The sequence below is a fragment of the Capra hircus genome, chromosome 4 (assembly GCF_001704415.2).
Source record: "Capra hircus breed San Clemente chromosome 4, ASM170441v1, whole genome shotgun sequence".
NCBI lineage: Eukaryota > Metazoa > Chordata > Mammalia > Artiodactyla > Bovidae > Capra > Capra hircus.
Window position 1 is genome coordinate 71,170,673 of NC_030811.1, and position 26,005 is coordinate 71,196,677.

At 39.5% G+C, this 26,005-nt stretch overlaps 1 protein-coding gene across 1 annotated transcript in view; it reads left to right on the plus strand.

The window, feature by feature from the left end:
• The window catches only part of LAMB4 (laminin subunit beta 4), a 118,398-nt gene that overhangs the window by 87,779 nt on the left and 4,614 nt on the right, over positions 1-26,005 (plus strand). The window contains 7 exon segments of the mRNA XM_018047504.1: positions 1,356-1,561; positions 2,377-2,538; positions 5,939-6,083; positions 13,458-13,665; positions 16,317-16,455; positions 19,847-20,020; positions 21,272-21,425. Coding sequence (XP_017902993.1) covers positions 1,356-1,561; positions 2,377-2,538; positions 5,939-6,083; positions 13,458-13,665; positions 16,317-16,455; positions 19,847-20,020; positions 21,272-21,425 — 1,188 coding nt within the window.

Consider the following 26,005-nt stretch of genomic DNA (forward strand, 5'->3'; position numbering starts at 1 on the left):
ATGGGCCTTTGGTTCCTAAAATAGTCTAAAACCCTAATATGCTATCATTTACATTAAAACATCACCTTATGCTTTGAGGAATTTGTATTTCTATCAAAATGTAGAGAAGTGTTTAAGAACACAGTCTCTAGAGTCAAACTACCTGGCTTCAAATCCTCGCTGCGTCTCTTACTATCAGCAAGAATTTACTGTCATCAGAGCCTCGTTTTTCCACTTGTAAAATGGTGGTTGGGCTAATTCTCACAGTGTTTTGTAAAATTAAGGATGAAAATTGATCAGAAGTACAGGTATATAGAAAGCACTTAGCACCGTTTGGTGGCTCAGGCAGTAAAGAATCTGTCTGCAATGCAGGAGACGTGGGTTCAATCCCTGGGTTGGGAAGATCCCCTGGAGAAGGCTACCCATTCTTGCCTGGAGAATTCCATGGACAGAGGAGCCCAGCAGGCTACAATCCATGGGGTGACCAAGCATCTGACACGACTGAGTGACTTTCACTTTAGCACAGTAGCTGTTGTCATCAGCTTCAACATCACAGGTCAGCAAACTACAGCCTGCCTGCAGATCCTACCCACAGCCTGTGATAGGTTGGTTTTTTTTTTTTTTTTTCCTTTTTTAAAAACAATTTATTTACTTTTAGTTGGAGGATAATTGCTTTACAATATCAGTATTGTAACTAGTTTCTGCCATACATCAATAGGAATCAACCATAGGTATACATATTTCCCCTCCCAGTCCATTTTTATAAATAAAGTTTCATTAGGAGACAATCTCACCTATTTATTTACATGGTAACTGTTACTCTACAGTGGCAGAGTTGAGTAGTTGTGACAGCAATGTAATGGTAGGTAAGCCTGAAACATTTATCCTCCAGCCTTTGTAGAATGAGTTTGTCAACTTCTGTGCTATATAGTGAGATAAACTTGGTTCATCATCTTAGAGTTCATATAGGTAGTTAAAATTGATACCTTACATATGTGGAACATTTCACAGAGTATTTTTATATTATTTCACTTAATCTTCACAAATTATTATCACTAATTTACAAGACACATAATCTAAGAGACTAATGGGTTTGCTCAAGGACATACCCCCACAGTAAAGGTTGAAGCCAGCATTCAAATCTATGTCTGCAGACTTACACCTCAGTGCTCTGTAGGCATTACATCTGTATCTATGACAGAACTTCTAACTTCTCCCCATGAAGTGCAAGCTCAAGGGAATGGATGTTGAATTTTTGTACTGATCATTGAGACCGAGACAGTCTAGTCAAGTTGGAGAATAATTACGTTGATAACCCATGTATAATTTCAGTTGTTTCCACAAAATTTATCTTACCTCAATTGGTGTTGATATAGATTTTTCAAAGAACATCAAGAAGTATTATCAGAGTTCTTTATCTACTGAAAAGAAAACTAATGAAACTACATCCATCATAAACAACTCCAAAAATACCAGGAATTACTTACTTAGCATCTTAGATACACTAACCTCAAAAGAAGACTTGTCATTGGAGAAATTAAAGCAGATCAAGATGCCAAATATTCAAATATTGCAAGAAAAGGTAAATATTCATGACAGCAGAGTAAAAGTATCTGTGGTTTTTACTTGATATGTGTGTGCTTGATCACTCAGTCGTGTCTGACTCTTAGGGACACCATGGACTATAGCCAGGCTTCTCTGTCCATGGAATTTTCCAGGCAAGAATACTGGAATGGGTTGCCATTTTCTTTTCCAGAGGATGTTCCCAACCCAGATATTGAGCCCACATCTCCTGCCTTGGCAGGTGGATTCTTTACCACTGTGCTACCTGGGAAGCCTGACTTGATGTACAAATCTTTTCTATTTCTCTGTCTAATGTTTTATTTCATTTTTAATTTTATATTCTATAAGTGTAGGAATAATATATAAATAATATAAATATATTTAATCTAAAAATAATATAATTTTTAAAAATTTCTTAAGTCCAAGTTTGAGAAAAATCAAAAAGTAAAGATTGTGGCTTGATTTTATTATTTTATACTATTTACTATTTCCCAAATGGTACAGACTGTGGACATTTACTCCTCCTGCTTCATAAATGAAAGGTAGTTTTTATTTTTAAAAAGATGAAATTGACATGGAAATGCTCGATATTTTTCAAAGAAACCATAAGTATGAGAGTGTTATTGATTGACACCGGTGCTAACAACAAATAAGTTAGATACGTACTCAGTTAACTAGGAAATATTTAATGGGTCATATCTACATATTAAGCTTGAACAGCTGTGAAGAAACACACATGAATAGAGTGGTGTCTTGCCTCAGTGAGCCCAGATGACATTAGGAAAATCCTCTGCCAACAAGTCACTTTTTCACACAGATCCTTTTTCCTCTCAGGTGTGTGGAGCAGGAGAGGACCCAGCCTGCGTGCTCTCGTCCTGCGGCGGCCCGAGCTGTTACGGCTCCCCAGCCCTCTCAACGAATGCCCTGCAGAAAGCTCAGGAAGCAGAGTCTGTGCTTCACAGTTTGAACAACCAAGTTCACAGGTGGAAGAAACAGGTAAATATCTTCTCATGCTTTATTTGCAAAGCTAAAGCAATTTTTAAAAAAGCAAAGTGCTTGAAATTTTTTAAATTTCCATTTATCTTCTAAGTGAAAGGATAGATACTTAATGTTAGGTGTTCTTTTGCCTGGAAATACAAAATAAAAATAAAGAAAAGTTATGAAAATGTTAGTTGCTCAGTCATGTCCGACTCTTTGTAAACCCGTGAACTGCAGCCCACCAGGCTCCTCTGTCCATGGAATTCTCCAGGCAAGTATACTGGAGTGGGTTGCCTTCTCCAGGGGACCTTCCAAACCCAGGGATCGAGCCTGGATCCTCCTGCATTACCCTCTGAGCTACCAAGGAAGCTCTAAAAATATAGACGTGACTATAAGTGGTGATTTAGAAGTAGATGAGAATATTAACAAATTTTTTCATATATATGATATATAAACATGTGTATGTATATGTGTATAACATTGTGTGTGTGTGTGTGTATGGAAAGAAAGAGAAGAGAAAAACAAAGTATATGTTCATAGGACATACATAGACATTTGATTATGATTCCTTTATAGCAAACACTGCATAGAAATGTGCAAATTCCTAGCCTTGAAGGTTTGAAAACTATAGAAATCTCCAAGTCAAGAATAATTTTTCATTAATTCAAGAAGGTGTTTGAAATTCTACTAAATAGACAAATTTTAATGTTAGAATTTAAGGTTAGAAAATGTTTTTAATAGGATTATACCCTTACTTCCTTAAACTCCTTCCTAGGTTGATAAGACAAAGTTGTTTCAATATTTAAGTACCTGATAACAGAATCTCAAATAATTTTAAACAATTTTAAAAATCATTTCTAAAAAATGAGTATAATTTTCAGTTACCTAGTTTTCTTCAGGCTTTTTGATGAATACGTTATATTCATCTTGAAAGGATAAATACAAATGTAAGAGTTTTGTGAGTACATTGTGTTCATCTTGAAAATAAGTTGGTATGCTCCCTAGTTTCCTGTTTTTGGGGCAATATACATAGAGCCTTTGAAGAAGAAAAGCTGCATTTTTTTAATCAATATAAGATAAATATTATATCAGTTAGCCCTCTTGTTTACAAGTGGCAGAAACCAACTCCTAAACAGAAAGGAAATGTACGTGCAGACATCTGGGCCTCAGAATTGAAAGAAGGATACAGAGCCAGACTTGAAAATGGGGTGAGAACCATAGCTAAGATACACACTCCTGCACATACACACTGCAGAGCAGCCATTTGTTCCATGAGCCTCGTCTCCATGGACCTGAGCCCCAGCTGGTCCAATATCCTTGCTCCACAGGCTTCAGAATCCAAGTTCTGGAGCAGGTCTCTGATTATAGTCAGGTTGAAGAACATCCTTACACATCCTAAATGTTGACATTTTTTGTTTACATAGTCATCCGTGGCGCTAGTGGTAAAGAACCTGCTTGCCACTGCAGGAGACATAAGAGGTTCAATCCCTGAGTCAGGAAGATCTCCTGGAGGAGGGCATGGCAACCACTCCAGTATTCTTACCTGGAGAGTCCTGTGGACAGAAGAGCCTGGCAGGCTAGAGTCCATAGTATCACAAAGAGTCAGACATGACTGAAGCGACTTAGCATTCAAATTTGTATTGCCACCTAGTTTTTTCACTTATATATTATCCTTCAATGCTTTAACAAATATTCTTTGAGTACCTATTGCATGCTGGGCATTTATCTACATGCTGGGAATTCAACAGTGAGCAAATACGAATCCTGGTCTTACATCCCTGTGCTTAAATCAACCCTTAATCATTCCATGTAATGTTAAACTACTATTGTGTCCCTCCTCAAAAACCAGAAATCTCACACCATTTAAATAAGTCCCATGTTAAGTGATTACTTTTAAAAGATAACCCGTGAAGTATATAATAGCAGAATCTTGCTTAATCAACATATAAATGGAGAACTAGAAAAGGATGAAGGTTGTCATGTTGATAAAATGGTGTGCTATTTTCCTCTTGATTAGAAGGGGGAAGCATGCCAGAAGAGATTACGAGAGAATTCTCAGGAGTCATGACAGAGGATGGATTGCAGAGAGATGTTTTAAGAGTGAAGTAATTTAGCAATCTTGTTCTTTCTGAATATGGCATCAACTAATCTACACTGAGATTTCATCTGTGTAACTTGGTGCTTCCTGACCAGAGTATTTATTTCTGAAATTCTCATCTTTCTTCTGTGTATTCTTACTCACAATATCTCCACTTTATTTTTTATTGAAATATAATTAACATAGGAAATTTGTATTAGTTTTAGGTGAACAACATAATGATTTGATATATGTATACATTGTGAAATGATTAGTACAATAAATTTAGTTAACATCCATCCATCACCACATGTAGTTACATTCTCTTTCCTGTGGTAAGAACTTTTAAAATCTCTCTTAGCAACTGGTATCCATTTTAAAGTGTAAAAAGTTCTAGAGAAATAAGGAAAAACTCCAAAAAATTACGGTACATATTTTTCATCATGTAAATGTTTCTGTTTTGTTTCATCATTTGCCAGTGACTACTGTTAAATCCTTTTCCACAGAATCTGTATGGCTTAAATTAAGCTGGCTTTTTTATGGGGAAATGAAGGGAGATTTTTTTCCCCTAACTATGTTTGATCCTAATTAGCCCTGCTTCTGTCACAATTAATTTATTCAGTGCAGCTCAACTTGTGGGTGATATTGTTCTATTGCTCTCCATTTTTTCTCTTTCTCTCATTTGTTGGAATCCTAAGAAAAAGTCCATGACCTTTTTCAAATCATACAGTTAAGAATTTGCACTTCTAAGTTGTAAGCGTTTTAGCCCTTATCGTTTCTCCACCAAGTATACACAGTATTTGTAATTTACTTTTGTAGCCTGCTCTGAGTTCAAACTCATTTATTAAAAGAAAGAATGCTTCCTTTATACGCTCAAAGAGCGTATATTATTTGAATTTGAAGAATGTTTAAGAGTAAAGATTTAAACTTATGTTAAACTTATTAAAGTTAGTATTTTAACTGATATTAAAGAAAATGTTCTCAGCTTCCTAAACATGATGATCACTGTAATTCTGTGAATTTTTTTGATACCCTAAAATACTAACATCTCCTAAAAAGAAAATTTGTATTTTCAATTTATATCAGGAAAAGTCACTGTTTTCAAATAGCACTTTTGATCACTAATAATGTTTTCAGAGAGAAGTTCACATTATTAAGAAAACAGGATGATGAAAACAACCAATATCACCTTTTAAAACAGTCCTTTTCATGAATTTATTGTTTAGTTGTCTAGACTTCTGTTTTAGTTTTAGTGAGTTCTATTTGGTCAGCTAAGTAACGGGATATCACAGAATACGCCTGATTGTTATGTTTGCCTCGTTTTTGTTTTTTCTATTCCAGAACAGAAATATAAGTAAACTGGCAGAAGTTTGCAAAAAGGGTGCATTACAGCTAAGAAAGAAACTGAGGAATATGAAAAACCAAAGTGAATCTGAAGAAGAAAAAATGAATCTTCTAGTAAAAAAACTGAAAATATTTTTGTTAGGTAATTTTTTTTAATATTAGGACTAATTTTTGTTCCTCCTTCTTACCTCCCCTCCCCCATCTCCTCTTCCTTTTTCTTCCTTTTCAATGTATACCGAAGCATCAACAAATTCCAAATTACATTAACTGGAAATCACATGCCTAAAACCAAAACAAGACGTACTCGTTGATCTTAAATTTCTTAATGAAAACAACTGCAAAATACTCACTCTGTATAAAAAAAATATGGTTCTCTATATAAGGTTAATTTAGTAATAAATCCTAGAATTTAGTTAAAATTCCAAACAAGTGAACTTAGCGTTTAAAATTATATTATTTTTTTAAAAAGAAAATCTAACATGAAGACTCTAGATCAAGGTATGCCAGTTGTTGGTTAGTATATCAGATACTGTAGTGAAGTGGCATCTAAAATGCTGATTATTTTGGATAACTGTAAGTGACTATTTTCCAAGACTCATGTTGGCTTTCTGTGACTGCCAGATGGAACTATTTGATTCATTATTATTATGATTATAAACTTGATATCCCTCATAGGGCCTTATTTTAGGAGAGGTTTGTTGTTTTCTTTGTTTTTGATCACCCCACGCATAGGGGATCTTAGCTTCCTGACCATGGGTTGAACCCATGCCCCCTGCGGTGAAAGTGCATAGCTTTAACCAATGGACTACCAGGGAAGTCCCTGGGAAAGCTTTGTTTTAAACTCCAGAGAATTAGCAGTTAAAGATAAAAATCAAATAGTACAGCTGGAAATTGACCTGAAACCTCACTTTCTGCAAATAATGTCATTTGAGTACCATATTGCATGGAATTGATCTGCGATAGCTTTCTCTCCCATAGCCATCATCCAAATTCAGTAATTTAATATCTCCACATGAATTAATCGACAGTCAGGGTGTCGGTTACAATCTTTGCAGTCACTTTATTAAATCTCTTTGCTATTGATTTTTATGAGACCCCTGTGGCCAAGTTCTATTTCATTGTTTCTAGAAATTGTATTAGCAGCTCTAATACTGATTTTCAAAATAAGAAAAAAATGAGTGAAAATAATTAATAAAAATGACCAAAATAATCAGTGAAAATGACTGAGTATGAAATCAGGGAGCTGGACATTTGTTTGTTCAAAAGCAAATTTTCAATGAGAAACCAGATGGATTGATATTTACTAGACACAGATCGTAGTAGATCTGTGATTTAATCTAGTAGATTTATACTCACAATCAATGCCAATTAATGTGAGGATCACATTAGCTATTTCTGCAGATACAAGTTAATTCAGACACCAAAACTAAATATCAGAACTACCACCACTGTTGTGTGAAAATCGTGAAATACAGTCCTGAGCTCAAGCAACAGATCGCAAAGCAGGTTCTACCTGTTTTCCTCCTAGTTCACTGGATCATAGAGCCTATTGCTATCCTGGTCCTGGTTCTCATTGCTACTAGAATGTCACTTGAAATAGAGTCACAATAAAAATGTCACTTTAAATAGCCTAAGGAATTGGAGAGGGGGGGGAACTGTGTTCAGATTATTACAACAAAAATTAGGCTGCTGCTGCTGCTGCTAAGCCGCTTCAGTTGTGTCCGACTCTGTGCGACCCCATAGACGGCAGCCCTCCAGGCTCCCCAGTCCCTGGGACTCTCCAGGCAAGAATACTGGAGTGGGTTGCCATTTCCTTCTCCAATGCACAAAAGTGAAAAGTCAAAGTGAAGTCACTCAGTTGTGTCCGACTCTTAGCGACCTAGGCATCGAGAAAAATCCTGTTCCATAAAAGGAACTTCCCTGGTCAGAGTCCCGAGATTCTTGGTCACCAGGAAGTGGTACCTTTCGCCCACCCAGTTTCTTCAATTTTCTTGGCTGTAAAGCCCAAATAAAAGTATTACATTTATGGTGGCCACACTATGCAGATCTTCTTTGACCATCTTATTATTTTCCTTGTGATCTGAATTCCTTATTAACAGAGTTTTGTGTCACTTTTCCTGAAAGTGAATTTACAATCATTTAAATTTAAATTTTAAATCTCGTAATCAATGGCAATAAATGTTTCATGACTGAATGTGGAATTACGTTCAATTCACGTTTTATTGGAACTTTTCTTTTTAACAAAACAGTTACCATTTCTATAAAGAGCCAGATCCACGGTTCTGTTTAAAATATGGCTTTAATTTATTCATGAAAAATTCTTGTTGCATTTTTTCAAAAGCATTATAGGAAGTGAAACATTAACTTTGGGAATTTGCTGGCAGTCCAGTGGTTAGGACTTGGCACATTCACTGCCAAGGGCCCAGATTCAATCCCTGGTTGGGGAACTAAAACCTCACAAGCCACGTGGCACAGCTAAAAAAAAAAAAAAAAACCTAAGTAAAATAGTTCTTTTATATTAAAACAAGCTGAGGCAAAATTACTGCAAAGAAGATATATATTTAGGTCATGTCACTCAAATACTGAAAGTTACCGATGGCTCCCATTGTCTCTTGAATGAAGTCCAGTTTCCTTAGCCCCACATTTAGGGGCTTGTGTGATCCACTCCCAGCCTTCTTGAACTTCACCTCTTTTTTTAAAACGTTTTAAGACACTTTTCAACTTTTTCACATACTTTTTACACACCCCCTCCACTGGCCAGCCAAACACACTATTTATCTGTTCCACCCTGAGCTTTTGCCTGAGCTGACAATGCCCTTACCCGTCCCTTCAACCCACATCTCCACAGATTTAATCTGTGTGGGCTTCTCAGGCCGGATTTGAATGTCTTCTTAAAGTTCTTCCTGAAATATTTTCTCTTCCCTCTGAACACCACATCATTTTGTCTTACATTTATCACTTCTCCTCTTATGAAATATCAGTAATCATCTGAAATGACTTATAATTTCCCGACTTGATGGTAAACCCCTTGGAGATCAGTTCAGTTCAGTTCAGTCGCTCAGTTGTGTCCAAGGCTTTGCGATCCCATGAATCGCAGCATGCCAGGCCTCCCTGTCCATCACCAACTTCCGGAGTTCACTCAGACTCACATCCATTGAGTCAGTGATGCCACCCAGCCATCTCATCCTCGGTCGTCCCCTTCTCCTCCTGCCCCCAATCCCTCCCAGCGTCAGAGTCTTTTCCAATGAGTCAACTCTTCGCATGAGGTGGCCAAAGTACTGGAGCTTCAGCTTTAGCATCATTCCTTCCAAAGAAATCCCAGGGCTGATAACCTTTAGGATGGACTGGTTGGATCTCCTTGTAGTCCAAGGGACTCTCAAGAGTCTTCTCCAACACCACAGTTCAAAAGCATCATTCTTTGACGCTCAGCCTTCTTCACAGTCCAACTCTCACATCCATACATGACCACAGGAAAAACCATAGCCTTGACTAGATGGACCTCAGTTGGCTAAGTAATGTCTCTGCTTTTGAATATGCTATCTAGGTTGGTCATAACTTTTCTTCCAAGGAGTGTCTTTTAATTTCATGGCTGCAGTCACCACCTGCAGTGATTTTGGAGCCCAAAAAAATAAAGTCTGACACTGTTTCCACTGTTTCCCCATCTATTTCCCATGAAGTGATGGGACCGGATGCCATGATCTTCGTTTTCTGAATATTGAGCTTTAGGCCAACTTTTTCACTCTCTTTCACTTTCATCAAGAGGCTTTTGAGTTCCTCTTCACTTTCTGCCATAACGGTGGTGTCATCTGCATATGTGAGGTGATTGATATTTCTCCCGGCAATCTTGATTCCTGTGCTTCTTCCAGCCCAGCATTTCTCATGATGTACTCTGCATGTAAGTTAAGTAAGCAGGGTGACAATATACAGCCTTGACGTACTCCTTTTCCTATTTGGAACCAGCCTGTTGTTCCATGTCCAGTTCTAACTGTTGCTTCCTGACCTGCATACAGATTTCTCAAGAGGCAGGTCAGGTAGTCTGGTATTCCCATCTCTTTCAGAATTTTCCACAGTTTATTGTGATCCACACAGTCAAAGGCTTTGGCATAGTCAATAAAGCAGAAATAGATGTTTTTCTGGAACTCTTTTTCTTTTTCCATGATCTAGCAGATGTTGGCAATTTGATCTCTGGTTCCTCTGCCTTTTCTAAAACCAGCTTGAACGTCAGAGAGTTCACGGTTCATGTATTGCTGAAGCCTGGCTTGGAGAATTTTGAGCATTACTTTACTAGCATGTGAAATGAGTGCAATTGTGTGGTAGTTTGAGCATTCTTTTGTATTTTCTTTCTTTGGAATTGGAATGAAAACTGACCTTTTCCAGTCCTGTGGCCACTGCTGAGTTTTCCAAATTGGCTGGCATATTGAGTGCAGCACTTACACAGCATCATCTTTCAGGATTTGAAATAGCTCAACTGGAATTCCATCACCTCCACTAGCTTTGTTCATAGTGATGCTTTCTAAGGCCCACTTGACTTCACATTCCAGGATGTCTGGCTCTAGATGAGTGATCACACCATTGTGATTATCTGGGTCATGAAGATCTTTTGTGTACAGTTCTTCTGTGTATTCTTGCCATCTCTCCTTAATATCTTCTGCTTCTGTTAGGTCCATACTATTTCTGTCCTTTATCGAGCCCATCTTTGCATGAAATGTTCCCTTGGTATCTCTGATTTTCTTGAAGAGTCTCTAGTCTTTCCCAATTTGTTGTTTTCCTCTATTTCTTTGCATTGATCGCTGAAGAAGGCTTTCTTATCTCTTCTTGCTATTCTTTGGAACTCTACATTCAGATGCTTATATCTTTCCTTTTCTCCTTTGCTTTTTGCTTCTCTTCTTTTCACAGCTATTTGTAAGGCCTCCCCAGGCAGCCATTTTGCTTTTTTGCATTTCTTTTCCATGGGGATGGTCTTGATCCCTGTCTCCTGTACAATGTCATGAACCTCATTCCATAGTTCATCAGGCACTCTATCTATCAGATCTAGGCCCTTATATCTATTTTTTACTTCCACTGTATAATCATAAGGGATTTGATCTAGGTCATACCTGAATGGTCTAGCGGTTTTCCCTACTTTCTTCAATTTAAGTCTGAATTTGATAATAAGGAGTTCATGATCTGAGTCACAGTCAGCTCCTGGTCTTGTTTTTGTTGACTCTATATCTTTGGCTGCAAAGAATATAATCAATCTGATTTCGGTGTTGACCATCTGGGGATGTCCATGTGTAGAGTCTTCTCTTGTGTTGTTGGAAAAGGGTGTTTGCTATGACCAGTGCATTTTCTTGGCAAAACTCTATTAGTCTTTGCCCTGCTTCATTCCTCATTCCAAGGCCAAATTTGCCTGTTACTCCAGGTGTTTCTTGACTTCCTACTTTTGCATTCCAGTCCCCTATAATGAAAAGGACATCTTTTTTGGGTGTTAGTTCTAAAAGGTCTTGTAGGTCTTCATAGAACCATTCAACTTCAGCTTCTTCAGTGTTACTGGTTGAGGCATAGACTTGGATTTCTGTGATATTGAATGGTTTGCCTTGGAGACGAACAGAGATCATTCTGTCGTTTTTGAGATTGCATCCAAGTACTGCATTTCGGACTCTTTTGTTGACCACGATGGCTACTCCATTTCTTCTGAGGGATTCCTGCCCGCAGTACTAGATATAATGGTCATCTGAGTTAAATTCACCCATTCCACTCCATTTTAGTTCGCTGATTCCTAGAATGTCGACGTTCACCCTTGCCATCTCTTGTTTGACCACTTCTGATTTGCCTTGATTCATGGACCTGACATTCCAGGTTCCTATGCAATATTGCTCTTTACAGCATCGGACCTTGCTTCTATCACCAGTCACATCCACAGCTGGGTACTGTTTTTGCTTTGGCTCCATCCCTTCATTCTTTCTGGAGTTATTTCTCCACTGATCTCCAGTAGCATATTGGGCACCTACTGACCTGGGGAGTTCATCTTTCAGTATCCTATCATTTTGCCTTCTCATACTGTTCATGGGGTTCTCAAGGCAAGAATACTGAAGTGGTTTGCCTTTCCCTTCTCCAGTGGACCACATTCTGTCAGATCTGTATCAGAGATCAGATCTGTATCTAATTCATCTCTAACTTCCCCCATGGGACTCGGGATCCGTGCCTCAGACAGGAGCCAGAAAGACACAAAGAGTTATTACCCCAAACACCAACAGTACATCTTCCACTTCAGTTCTCAAAAGAGGCCAATTCTGTTTTCTGAAAAGCAGGGCATAGTATTTAGAAGTTTCTTGATAATATGTTGCTCATACTGTATTTTGTCATATCCCTTTCTCAAAATAGGCCTTTAAGAAGCAGTATCACATATAAAATTACCATTATGCAGATAAGCAAAAATTGTTAGCCTTTTTATTATTGTAAATTAATTTATTTTAATTGGAGGATAACTACTTTACAGTATTGTGGTGGGTTTTGCCATACATCAGCATGAATCAGCCATGGGTGTACATGTGCCCCACCACCCAGAACCCTCCTTCTACCTCCCTTCCCACCCATCCCTCTGGGTTGTCCCAGAGCACCAGTTTTGAGTGCCCTGCTTCATGCATCAAACTTGTACTGGTCATCTGTTTTCCATATGGTAATATACATGTTTCAGTGCTATTCTCTCAAATCATCCCACCCTCGCCTTCTCCCACAGAGTCCAAAAGTCTGTTCTTTATGTCTGTCTCTTTTGCTGTCTCGCATATAGGGTCATCGTTACCATCTTTCTAAATTCCAATATATGTGTTAATATACAGTATTTGTGTTTCTCTTTCTGACTTAATTCACTTTGTATAATAGGCAGTTGGGAGCCTTTTTAACGTCATGGGAGATTAGAGTGGAGTTTTGTGGAGTCCAAACCCAGGGCTTCCCTGTTGTCTCATTCATGGTGTTTGAATCTTTTATTTTTTTTTAATTGAACTATAGCTGATGTATATTGTTATTAATATCTGCTACGTAGTAAAGTGACTCAGTTATACATATATTCACATTCTTCTTTACGTTCCTTTCCGTGATGGCTTATCACAGGATATTGAATATAGTTCCCTGTGCTCTACAGTAGGACCTTGTTGCTGATCCATTCTATGCTTGATAGTTGTCCATGGTTTTGAATCTTAATGACAGGCATCTGAACATTTTAATTGCTTTTGAATCTGTACTTACAATAAGCAATTATTGTGAAGACATTTTGTAGGTCACAAAATATCCCAAATCTGTTATTTTTCCAACAAACATTTGTTCAGTTGTGTTCATCATCACACAAACAGTGTTTCTTTCACAGAGAAGCGAAAATTGAGGATGCAGAAGAGTCTATGGAACACTTACAGTCTAGTTCCTATATTCTAGAGACACTAATCAAATACAAATAGATTTAGCTTAGAATTCCTTGTGATGCTATTGACAAGTTAGAATGATAAGGAGACACAGTTATCTAAAACGCATCTTCTTATTTAAGAGGAACGCGTGCCTCCAGAGGACGTAGAGAAGGTGGCAAATCGTGTACTTGACATCCACCTCCCAATAACATCGCAAAATCTAACCCATGAACTTGACAAAATACAGAAACTTATGCAACTCTGTGAGGACTACAGGACAGAAGAGGACAGGCTAAACAAAGCAGCAGATGGAGCCCAGGAGGTTTTGGTGAAGGCAAAAGCAGCTGAGTAAGTACAATTAATATTAATATTCTCCTCCTGCTCTAACAGGCAATCTGCTGAAAGGCCATCAGAAAAATATTTGCCCAAGGAGCTAGCATAAGGAGCTATAGCATTCAAATGAAATTACCCTCTGATAGTTCATTGCCCAAAATGAAGCTGTCTGTGGAGGTGCCCCGGGAAGCTGGGAAGCTGGGAGGCAGTGCATAAAGATGCTGGTTTCCCATTTTTCTTAGACTGAACGCCCTTCCTGTGGTCTGTTACCTCTTTATACCAATATACAACAGTAAATGCCGTATATTGCTGCTACTGCTGCTGCTGCTACGTCGCTTCAGTCGTGTCCGACTCTGTGCGACCCCATAGATAGACAGCAGCCCACCAGCCTCCCCTGTCCCTGGGATACTCCAGACAAGAACACTGGAGTGGGTTGCCATTTCCTTCTCCAACGCATGAAAGTGAAAAGTGACAGTGAAGTCGCTCAGTCGTGCCTGACTCATAGTGACCCCATGGACTGCAGCCTACCAGGCTCCTCATGTATTAATTATATGCCAATATCTTAACAAGTGGTGGGAATATCTGTATTTCCGCCTTCTTTTACACTGATTTTTGGTTCTTTCTATATTTATGGCAATAAGCAGTACTTTGAAAATCTAAACTTAAAATATATATATATCACGTTAAAAAGATATGATGGTAAGGAAGAGAAGAAAAGGACTCTAGTGCCCCAAGAGTAGTACCGGAGTAGAATGATATATACAGCACACAAAGCCAACCAATTCTTGGTTCCTTTTGCCCTTGTCGACTTCATTAACCAAAGATGAGAAGCCACCTTGATGTTTTTATGATCATGGGGTACTGTGAGTCAAGGTCATAGGGTCAGTGGATAATGGTACCATCCTCTACATCCACCATCATTTTTGGATGCCCTGAAGCAGAGCTGAGACCTGAACTATCTCACCATCCACTTATACAAATAAAGTCCCTCAGACTCCACTGAAAGCCCAGCCCCTCCCAGTTTTACTATTTACAACTAGGAATATTAAGTAACTACAGCACGATCATACTGCTATTAAAAATGATGCTGAAGTAACATGCAGAGATTTTTACAGTGTATAATGTTAATATGTTTAAAAAGAAGATAACACTTTATACACAGAAGAGGCTCTCAGTCATGAAAACAAAAATCTTATAAGGACAAAAATGTTAGAATATGCCAATATCATAAAAGGTGGTAGAATCATTGGTACATTTTTCTCTCTGATATTTTTTTTCTTCTTTCTTCTTTTTTGGGGAGTGCTCTCTAAATGTACTGTAGTGAGCAATACGTTGAAAATCTAAGGGAAAAAAGAATACAGTAAAAAGACACGGGGATGGGGGAGTTATGAGAAGGCAAGACTCCAGAACCCCCTTCTGTAACTGTAGAGAAAGAAGTGTAGAAAAGGAAAGCTACATACTGTATGATTCTTACTCTAAGACCTTCTGGAAATAGCACAACTATGGGGACAGTGGAAAAAAAAAAAAAAAGATCGGTGGTTGCAGGGATTGAGGAGAGGGATGAATAGGCAAACACAGAGGAATTTGGGGACAGTGAAAATACTCAGTTTGATACTATGGTGATAAATGCATGTCATTATACATTTGTCCAAACCCACAGAATGGACAACACCAAGAGCGAGCCCTAACGTAAACTGTGGACTTTGGGTGATTATGGTGTGTCAGTGCAGATTCATCAGTTGTAACAAATGGACCCTCTGGTGCGGGGTGTCAATAACTGGGGAGGTTATAAGTGTATGGGGACTCTCTGTACCTCCCTCTCAATTTTGCTGTGACCCTAAAACTGCTCTTAAAAAAATAGTATTTTTCTTTAAAAAGAAAAAAAAAATTACCACGGGGAGGAGAGAATGGGTTGATTGGAGAAGAGGATGTTTTGCCATTTAGCTATTTTTGCTCCTACACAAGCATTTCTACTATGCCTCTACTAAGGTCAGTCAGCTATCTCCCTGACTTCGTACATTCTTCCAAAGGTTCTTCTGAGCCCGTAGATCTAAGAATCTGGTGAATGTTGACTTGAGGTGAGCTCATTTCTGTAAAATAGACTATCACTTGGAATGCTTGTGATTTTAACCTCTGACTGGGCCCCTGGGCGGCTGGAATGTCAGTGAAGCTTAAATAAACCTGAATAAACACAGCCTGTAAATGCAAAGCCTTTCACTCTCTTTGCTCTCTGTGGAGCCTCTTGACTTGCCCACCCCCAGCCCCTCACCTCCAATAAGAATTTCAAGAGCATTGCTTAAGTTTGAGGAGTCAGGAAAGAACTGGCTGAAGATAGTTTTTTGTTGTTGTTCTTCCAAGCTTGGCATTTTTATTACCCAAACAGCTCTGCTTATGACAAGTTAAGAAATGATATCTATATCTTTGATTTCCATACCTGGCAAAATCTGTACCTATGTAGGCATATACAATATAAGTGTTTTATTGGCATTTAAATATACCTGTTTCTCAAAATGAAGACTTCAGTGCTTTGCCTTGCTTGAGAGTAATTTAAACAGACTTTATAAATAATTCAGGAAAGTTTTTGGTTGAGTTGAATGAACTCTCAAGGTGAAATAAATGAATAATTATATATTTATCTAATCTGATATGTTAATATCTTACCTCAGAAAAGCAGAAAATGTTCTATCAAATCTCAGCAAAATGTTGAATAAGTTGCAACAAGTTCAGATCACTCAAGGACGGGCAGATTCTACCATCACACAGCTGACTGCCGAGATAACAAAATTCAGAAAGGACGAACTTCAGGTATTTTTTTAATCTTCTTTGAAACTAACCTGAAATAAACTTCAACTGTGGAGACAGCACAGGTTTTATGTCTGCCAATGTCATGCTTGTCTTATCTGTTCAGTGGGATTATTATGATGATAAATTAGGCTATGATAGTATTGTATGTGTAATTAATGTACTACAGAGCTCTCCCAGCATTATCTCTTTTCACTGTTGGCCAAGCCTGGGGGACAAAGCAAGTGCTACCACCAACTTGTAAATGCAGAAACTAAGACCTGGGGAGACTAAGTCATGTGCCTAAGGTCACACAGCTAATTAGGGATAGATTTGAGGACACTTTGTCCCTTCTTTTTTTTTAATTTTTAAATTGGAGTATAGTTGATTTACAGTGTTATGCCAGTGTCTGCTGTTCAGCAAAGTAATTCAGTTTTACATATATATACATTCTTCTTAAAATATTCTTTTCCATTATGGTTTATCCCAGGAGATTGGATATAGCTCCCTGTCCTATAGAGTAGGACCTTGTTGTTTATCCATTCTAAATGTAATATTTAACATCCACCACCCCCAAATACCCAGTCCATCCCTCCCAGCCCTCCACCCCCACTCCCCATGCTGACAATCAGAAATCTGATCTCTGTGTCTGTGAGTCTGTTTCTGTTTGGTAGATAGGTTTATTTGTGTTGTATCTTAAATTCCACCTAGAAGTGATGTCATATTATCCCTTCTTATACCAGGGAAAGTCATAGAGCTTTGAAAGCTCACCAACCAAAGAAATTAAGTTAATTGTTGCCAGACTTTTATAATGAAGTTTACATAAAATCTCACCAGCATATCCTAAAACTGAAAGATAACCCAAAAGAAAGGGTTCCATCGAGAATTTGGCAGGAATAAAGCCATGCTTTAACCCACTTGATGGGTCTGGAAGAGGAAACCTGGCAGTTAAAGGACAAAACAGGTCCTAGTCTGAGAGTCCATGACATCTCTCCTCCAAGGCTCATCCCCTTCCCAGCAGACTGCAAGCTCCTCAGTCTCTGCTCTTCAGCTCAGTTTAGATATCTAAATACAGGCTTCCTGAAAAGAAAAGCAGAAAGCACCAGAACAGGATTAGGACACCAGGAAATTTAAAAAAGTTTAGATATGAAGATGTTGCACATATATAGGAGCAAAAAGTAAAGAAGGCCTCCAGGTTTTCTCCTTCTGTACATCTACTCTAGACTAGGGGTTGGCAAAATACAGCCCAGGGGCCACATGCACCCACCAACTGTTGTAGTGTCCAAAGTCACACAGTTCAATTGGAATTCAACCACGTATTGTCCATAGATCATTTGCGCAGCCACGGCACTGAGTTGAATAGTTACAATCAAGATTTTCTGGACCACAATGTATAAAATGTTTACTGTCAGGCCCTTTGCAGAAAAAGCTTGCAGATTCCTACCCTAGAAAAACTCCCACATATACCTGATGGCACAGGAAGGGGCTTCTCTGTTTCTAGCAGCGTGATGGACCAGTACACAAAGGAACCCGCCTGGCCAAAAAAAAAGAAAGAAACCTGAAAATGTTATTTTAAAACATTTTTAAATGCATTGCTGAATTGGTAAAAAAAAAAAAAAAAAAAATGGAGGACATCTTCAGAGGCCAAAAATGACGGGAAAGCATGATCCAAAGAGGTAATTGACCAGGAAGCCGGCAGAGGGCAGCTGCCAATCCCTGGGGTATCAGCACTGCTGGTTTTCATAGCTGCCATAAGTAATAGAAAAACCTATGCAAGGAGGTGATGAGGCCCCTGCAGAGAGTAGGGTCCTTAAAAGGCACAGCCTCAAGGAAATGTTAGACCATTACACAGAGAGAGGTAGTATAGACACTAGCCTCTGTGTAGAGGGAGATAATCTTCACTGAGAATTATTAACAAGCTGGCTCTCAGGTAAGATGGGGCTAGAATCCACACTACCTGTGTGACCCCCATAAACCAAGCTAAAAACGTCATTTAAAGTGACCCTGAGTTGCCAAGGCCCTCAGATGCCTGACAGAGGCCATGAGAAATCCTTTCCAAAGGACTGTACCTTAAAACCAAGTCTCAAAGGGTTCCCTTAAAACACATAATAAAGAAACAAATTGCCTTAAGGAAGAATCATCAGAAATAGCAAACAAGAGAATCAGAATGCAGAAGACTTTGAATATAACCATTACTGGATATCTGATACAAAATAAGAGTGTTCATTATGCTTAAGAAAAATCAAAGAAGGTATGAAACTTTGACCAAAGAACGAAAGAGATAACCAATGACAAACCAGACTTCTAGACATCATAAGCATAGTCACCAAAATAAGGAATAAGGGTAGTTCAGTTCAGTTCAGTCGCTCAGTCACGTCCGACTCTTTGCGACCCCATGAACTGCAGCACATCAGGCCTCCCTGTCCAAATAAGGGTAAAAGGTTTGTTATTATTTATAAGGGAGAAAAAAATTAGAAGCCACCCCTGCATCGCCAGAGAAGAGAAAAGTCAACTTTTGTACAGTCAAACTGTGAGACACTTTAAATTGGTAAAAGTGAATATACAAGAGCTATGCAAATTGTCTTAAATGACCTGTACAAGCAAAATTTTTAATTTAAAAATTCAAGCTACAGAAAAAAAACAGGATGCTATCTATATATAAAGTTTAAAAGTAGAAAATACTGTATTTTGTTGCTGCTGCTGCTAAGTCGCGTCAGTCGTGTCCGACTCTATGCTACCCAATGGACGGCAGCCAACCAGGCTCCCCCGTCCCTGGGATTCTCCAGGCAAGAACACTGGAGTGGGTTGCCATTTCCTTCTCCAATGCATGAAAGCGAAAAGTGAAAGTGAAGTCGCTCAGTCGTGTCCGACCCTCAGTGACCCCATGGACTGCAGCCCACCAGGCTCCTCCGTCCATGGGATTTTCCAGGCAAGAGTACTGGAGTGGAGTGCCATTGCCTTCTCCACTGTATTTTGTTAGAAATACCCAAAAAGACAGCTAATACACACACACACACACACACACACACACATATACACACAAACACACACACACACACAGAATGAAATGGAAGTATGTGGAATGAAAAGAGTTAGATTCGGGGTAGTGGTAACCTTTGAGGGGGTGGAGGGAGGTATGGAGAGGAGGGTGGTACACCCAAGGCCTTGGCTCATGGCATTACTTACTCTTAAGCCAGAGAGTGACTACATTGATATGTGCCGTGTTTTCTCTTATACCCTATTATCAGAAGCATCTTATTATAACACTGTTTTAATAGAACAGAAAAAGCAAAGGAACAGTTTTCTTTCCCTTTACACCTAGATTATTTGTGGAGGGATCATTACATCATTTATTTTCTTGTTTGTTTATTACCTAAGGAGACTTTTTCTTTTCTGGTGTTTCAATCAACAGCAGGCTGAAAATCAGGCCCAGGAGATGAAGAATAAGCTGGACGTAGCAAAGCACCAGTCAGCGTTGGAGGGTGGACTTGCCCAGCTGCAGACCACACTGCAGAGGAATCGAGGAGAGGCTGGCCATGCACGAGCTCAGGCTGAAGCAGCCCGGCACCAGGCTGGGGGTCTTGAGGAGGTCATTGATCCTACCTCTGCCACCAAGAGCAGACAAACAGTGCTTCTATGAAAGATAATCCCTTAACCCCAGATTTTTGTGTCATTTGTCAGCATTTCCTTTAGTGCTGGTCCATGTTCCATAGTGTGTGTGTAGGGAACCCGCTGGGCATGGAGATGCTTCTGTACATGGAGGGCTGTCTCCCAAGGAAGAGTTTTGTAACTAGATTATGTTAGACTGTTTACTCCCATCTAGTCAAATTTTTTCCTAAACTCCCAAATGTTCACAATTTATGTCATGGGTCTAACTGTACGTATTTGCCCTTTGCTCTAATTAAATCACATAGCAGATAAAGAATACAAGTCACCTGCCAAAGAGAATAGACTGAGTTACAAAAATCAGAATGAATTCATGAACCAGTTGTGGAAAATGGCCTATTCATTTCGGTTGCTGAAAGAGGCTGTCAACTCATTTTCTTGGCAGGAAATCTGGTTGGTCTCATTCATACAGCAGCTTAAGCAAAAGAAAGAGGTTGAAGTGTTTTTTATAACTGGTGTATTTTCTTGCTCTTAATTCCTAATGTGCTGGGTACATTTTTTGTTGACTTGGGAGGTGAGGGTGTTTTCTGTGAAACAGAGGCTGAGAAAGGTGCTTCCTGCCCACCTTCTCCCACTTCCGTAGTCCATTCCTGGGTCGGGCCTGTATTCATCTGTCTAACGTTCTAGGTTGTCAGCCACTCAGGCTGACCCTGAAGATTTCCCTTCTAATATTGAGGGAGCGCTTCATAACCTCCTGCCTCCCTTCCTACCACGTTCCTATCTCACCTTTGTACCAAGCAAATCCTGTGTCCTTGCTGCTTCTGAATGTTCACCACTCGCTCTGACCTTCACCTTGCACTTGTAAGTGCTCAACCCAACTGAACCAAGACCTTTGTCCAGGGCAGCCCTGAGTCAGTTCTGTCCTGTGTAGCTCTGACCTTATACTTCAGGACAAACTGGTACCTCATAAATAGTTGCCATCACATAAAACAATGTTTGTTATTTTACAACAGGAAATTTTCATTTTTAATTCACTAAAGCTGAGAATTTTTCCAGCCTGTAAACAAACAAGCAATACCAATGAAAGCCCTGCTGGACATCTCAGAGTGACTCAAGCATATTGAGTGGATGAGGGTTGCCTCTTAACTCCTTTTATGAACAGTATCAGGCAGACATCACATGTGCGCGTGCTTTACAAGTATCTTCTGATAATGAGAATGTTACTGTGTTGTAGGAGTTTGTTGAGCTACAGAATCAATATGCTGTTCTTCAGCATAAGATGAGCATATCAGGGCTGACGAAGGAAACATTAGGAAAAGTGAAACAGCCAGAAGGTGCGGCAGCAAAACCGGCTGGAGACACAGAGGACAAGATGGGAAGAAGAGAAGGTACCCATTCTTTATATGCTCCCAGCTTTTGCAGTGAAACTGGCTGGAGACACAGAGGACAAGAAGGGAAGAAGAGCAGGTACCCATTCTTTATATGCTCCCAGCTTTTTGGAGGTATAATCGACAAATAGAACTGTATGTATTTAAAGTGTACAATGTGATGGTTTGATGAATATGTGTGTTCTGAAATGACTACTACAATTAAGTTAACACATCCACCACCTCACATAACTACCTTTTTGTGCTGGTGGTTTAGTCACTAAGTTGTGTCCGATTCTTGTGACCGCATGAACTGTACCGGCCAGCCTTTCTGTCCATGGGATTTTCCAGGCAAGAACACTGGAGTGGGTTGCCATTTCCTTCTCCAGGGGACCTTCCCAACCCAGGGATTGAACCTGGGTCTCCTGCACTGCAGGCAGATTCTTTACTGACTGAGCTTCCAGGGATGCCTGTGAAGTTGCTCAGTCATGTCTGACTCTTTGTGATCCCATGGAATGAAGCCTACCAGGCACCTCCGTCCATGGAATTTTCCAGGCAGGAGTACTGGAGTGAGTTGTCATTTCCTTCTCCAGGGAATCTACCTGACCTGAGGATTGAACCTGGGTGGGCAGACTCTTTACCCTCTGAGCCACCAGGGAAGCCCAGCCTTTTTGTATATGTGGTAATAATGCTTCTGATCTACTGGTATGCACAATATAATCTGATTGATCCACAGAACCATTCATCTTTCAACTGGAAGTTTGTATTCTTTGACTAACATCTGCCCAATGTCCTCTACGCCCCTGCAACCCATGGCAGCACAATTCTCATTCTGTGTGTTTAGAGTCCACATATGAGTGAGATCATATAGTATTTGTCTTTCTCTGTCTGGTTTATTTTCACTTAGCATAATGTCCTCTAGGTTCGTCCATTGTTACATATGGGCAAGATTTCCTTGCTTTTTATAGTTGAACTATATTTATACGTATATATGTATATATCTGATACGTGAATATATGCCTCTCACAGTGTTTGTATCCAGTCGTCCATGGACAGACACAGATTGTTTCCATGTCTCGGCTGTTGTGAATAGTGTTGCAGTGAACACAGGGGAGCAGTATCTCTTTGAGATACAGATTTTGTTTCTTTCAGATGAATACACACGTTGAGGATTCCCGGATCATGTAATAATTCTATCTATCCTTCTATGCACTCCCCCAGTTTGACAATAACATCATATTAATAATATTCCACCTTCCTAGTAGGACAAATACTGGTTTCAATTTATGGTTGACACAGTTTAACCACTTATGAGTCCACTGAGTTGAGACAGAAGTAGGAGCTGGGTTTGTGACTGTAACAGAACATGCCTTGTGCCTGGTCTTACTTCAAAGAGTATTGATGAACTCTGACCTGTACTAATTGGAGCACACCGAAATCGCCTTTAGTCACCTTAAAATGCCCTTGTCCTAATTCGGTGCTTCTGTTATTTCTCTGGCTGTGCTGGGTCTTGTGCTGGGTCTTAGTTGTGGCATGCAGGATCTTCAGTTGTAGCCTGTGGACTCTAGTTCCCTGACAAGGATTGAACCCAGGCCCCCTGCATCGGGAGCACAGAGTCTTAGCCGCTAGACCACCAAGAAAGTTCCCTACTTTGGTGCTTCTTAATCAGGGGTGATTTTCTCCCCTCCCCTGGGGATAAAAATGTTTGAAGACATTCCTGTTTGTCACAACTAGTGGTTCAACTAACGTTCTAGTGGATGGAGGTTAGGGATGTTGCTAAACGTTCTATAATCCACAGAATGTCTTCCCGACAATGAACAGTTGTTCTGCCCAAAATATCACTAGTGCCAAGGTGGGGAACCCTGTCCTCACCTATGCTGCTCATTTTCTCTTCTCCTTCAAATTACTTTTTTGGAGTTAGTATGATCTGGACTCTAGAATGCTACGTCATTTCCCACGGGTCTGTAGGTAGCAACTCAGAAGGAAACACACTCTGAACAAAAAGGAAATTTTGATGCACAAGAAGTGTAGTAAATATTGGTACTATATGTAATACGGATAATTAATGAGACCCTACTGTATAGCTCAGGGAACTCTACTCAGAGCTCTGTGGTGAACTAAATGGGAGGGAAATCAAAACACACAGAAGGGATATATGTATATATATAGCTGATTCACTTTGGTGTACAGAAGAAACTAAGCCTACAGTGGAAACTAACCCAACATTGTAAAGCAACTATGTGCATGCACGCTCAGTCATGACTGATAGTTTGTGACCCTGTGGACTATAGCCTGCCAGGCTTCTCTGTCCATGGAATTTTCCAGGCAAGAACACTGGAGTGGGTTGCCATTTCCTATTCCAGAGGATCTTCCCAACCAGGGATCGAACTGGTGTCTCCTGCATTGCAGGCAGATTCTTTACCACTTGCACCACCTGGAAAACCCAAAGTAACTACATTCCAATAAAAATTAACTTAAATAGTAAAAGCCAAAGAACCATTAAAAACATAGACCAATTTGGCTAAAGAATTAGCTTCCATCAGACATCAGAGGTTAAGTAAATAAATAGTTATGTAACCACAGAACACATATAATTTAAAAGTTAATCGGTCTACTTTTCCCACAGCTGATACTTGTTATTGTTCTGGGCAGTCATGTCCTGAACCACCTCTAAATCATCAAGAAATATCAAATGATGAGTGGTCTAGTTTTACTTATTGTTGTGTTTATTGTTTCCCGAAGACCCTGATGCTGGGAAACATTGAGGGCAAGAAGAGAAGGGGATGACAGAGGAAGAGATGGTTGGATGGCATCAACTAATCAATGGACATGAGTTTAAGCAAGCTCCAGGAAATAGTGAAGGACAAGGAAGCCTGGAGTGCTGCAGTCCATGAGATCACAAAGAGTCAGACACCGCTTAGCAGCTGAACAACAAATGCTTTCAAGTTAACCAGATTCATTTGGAATATAAGTAACTCTCAAAATATTAAAATAACTGAAACTCCTCACTTATAAGGGCTTCTTTATTATAAAATGAATTGCAGGGAGAAATATCACTAACCTCAGATATGCAGATGCAAAGAAAGCAAAGAAGAACTAAAGAGCCTCTTGATGAAAGTGAAAGAAAAGAGTGAAAAAGTTGGCTTAAAACTCAACATTTAAAAAACTAAGATCATGGCAACTGGTCCCATCACTTTATGGCAAATAGATGGGGAAACAATAAAAACAGTGACAGACTTTATTTTGGGGGCTCCAAAATCACTGCAGATGGTGACTGCAGCCATGAAATTAAAAGACGTTTACTCCTTGGAAGAAAAGTTATGACCAACCTAGACAGCATATTAAAAAGCAGAGACATTACTTTGCTGACAAAGATCCATCCAGTCAAAGCTATGGTTTTTCCAGTGATCATGTATGGATGTGTGTGTGTGTGTGTATGTTAATCGATCAGTCGTGTCCAACTCTTTGTGACTCCGTGGATTGTAGCCCACCAGGTTCCTCTGTTTATTGGATTTTCTAGGCAAGGATACTGGAGTTGGACTGTAAAGAAAGCTGAGTGCTGAAGAACTGATGCTTTTGAACTGGGGTATTGGAGAAGACTTGAGAGTCCCTTGGACTGCAAGATCAAACCATTGAATTCTAAAGGAAATCAGTCCTGAATATTCACTGGAAGGACTGATGCTGAAACTGAAACTCCAGTACTTTGGCCACCTGATGCAAAGAACTGACTCATTGGAAAAGACCCTGATGCTGGGAAAGATTGAAGGCATGAGGAAAAAGGGATGACAGAGGATGAGATTGTTGGATGGAATCACTGACTCAATGTACATGAGATTGAGCAAGCTCCAGGAGTTGGTGAAGGACAGGGAAGCCTGGCATGCTGCAGTCCATGGGGTCACAGAGTCAGACACAACTGAGCGACTGAACTGAACTGATTATAAAATGAATCTTTGGCCCTATAACCATTTATATCACTGCTATGACATGAAAAAAAATGAAAATGCGACGTCACTGTGGGCCAAAGTCAGGGAAAATAACACCATACTCACTGTTGGATATCTCTGGGGAAGGGGTGCGTGAAGAGGAAAAATACTACTTTTTACATTTGTAGAATTGTTTTAAAAGTAGTGAGCTTCTTTTCATTTTCAGCATTTTCCTAATAATTTTAAAAATACTAAGATTCAAAAGGACAAATATTTTTTTACCTTGAATTCCAGGGGCAATACCATGAAGAATCAGTTTCTATTATTCCCAGACCTTGGTCCCTGTTATGGGAACAAAAACACAAGGAAAATCCTTTCTGTCTTATATTTTATGTCAGGGTCCACATTGTTTCCACTTTCCCACATAGACTAAAACTTTCACAGTTCTTGAAATTAAGTTGGAAGAGAAGTTTAAGTCAGGGGACATCTACTCAGAGAGACCGAAAATAATGCCTTCTACTTCTTTCTTTCTTCTCACTTTAAGGCTGTTTTCACAACTCAACAAGATAGGAAAATAAAACAGTGGTTTGGCCATCTTCCTAACTCTGCCACTTGGGAACAGGCTGAACCACAAGGGTTGTATTCTATCCCATCTGTTAGGAAGAGAGGCCCATGGGA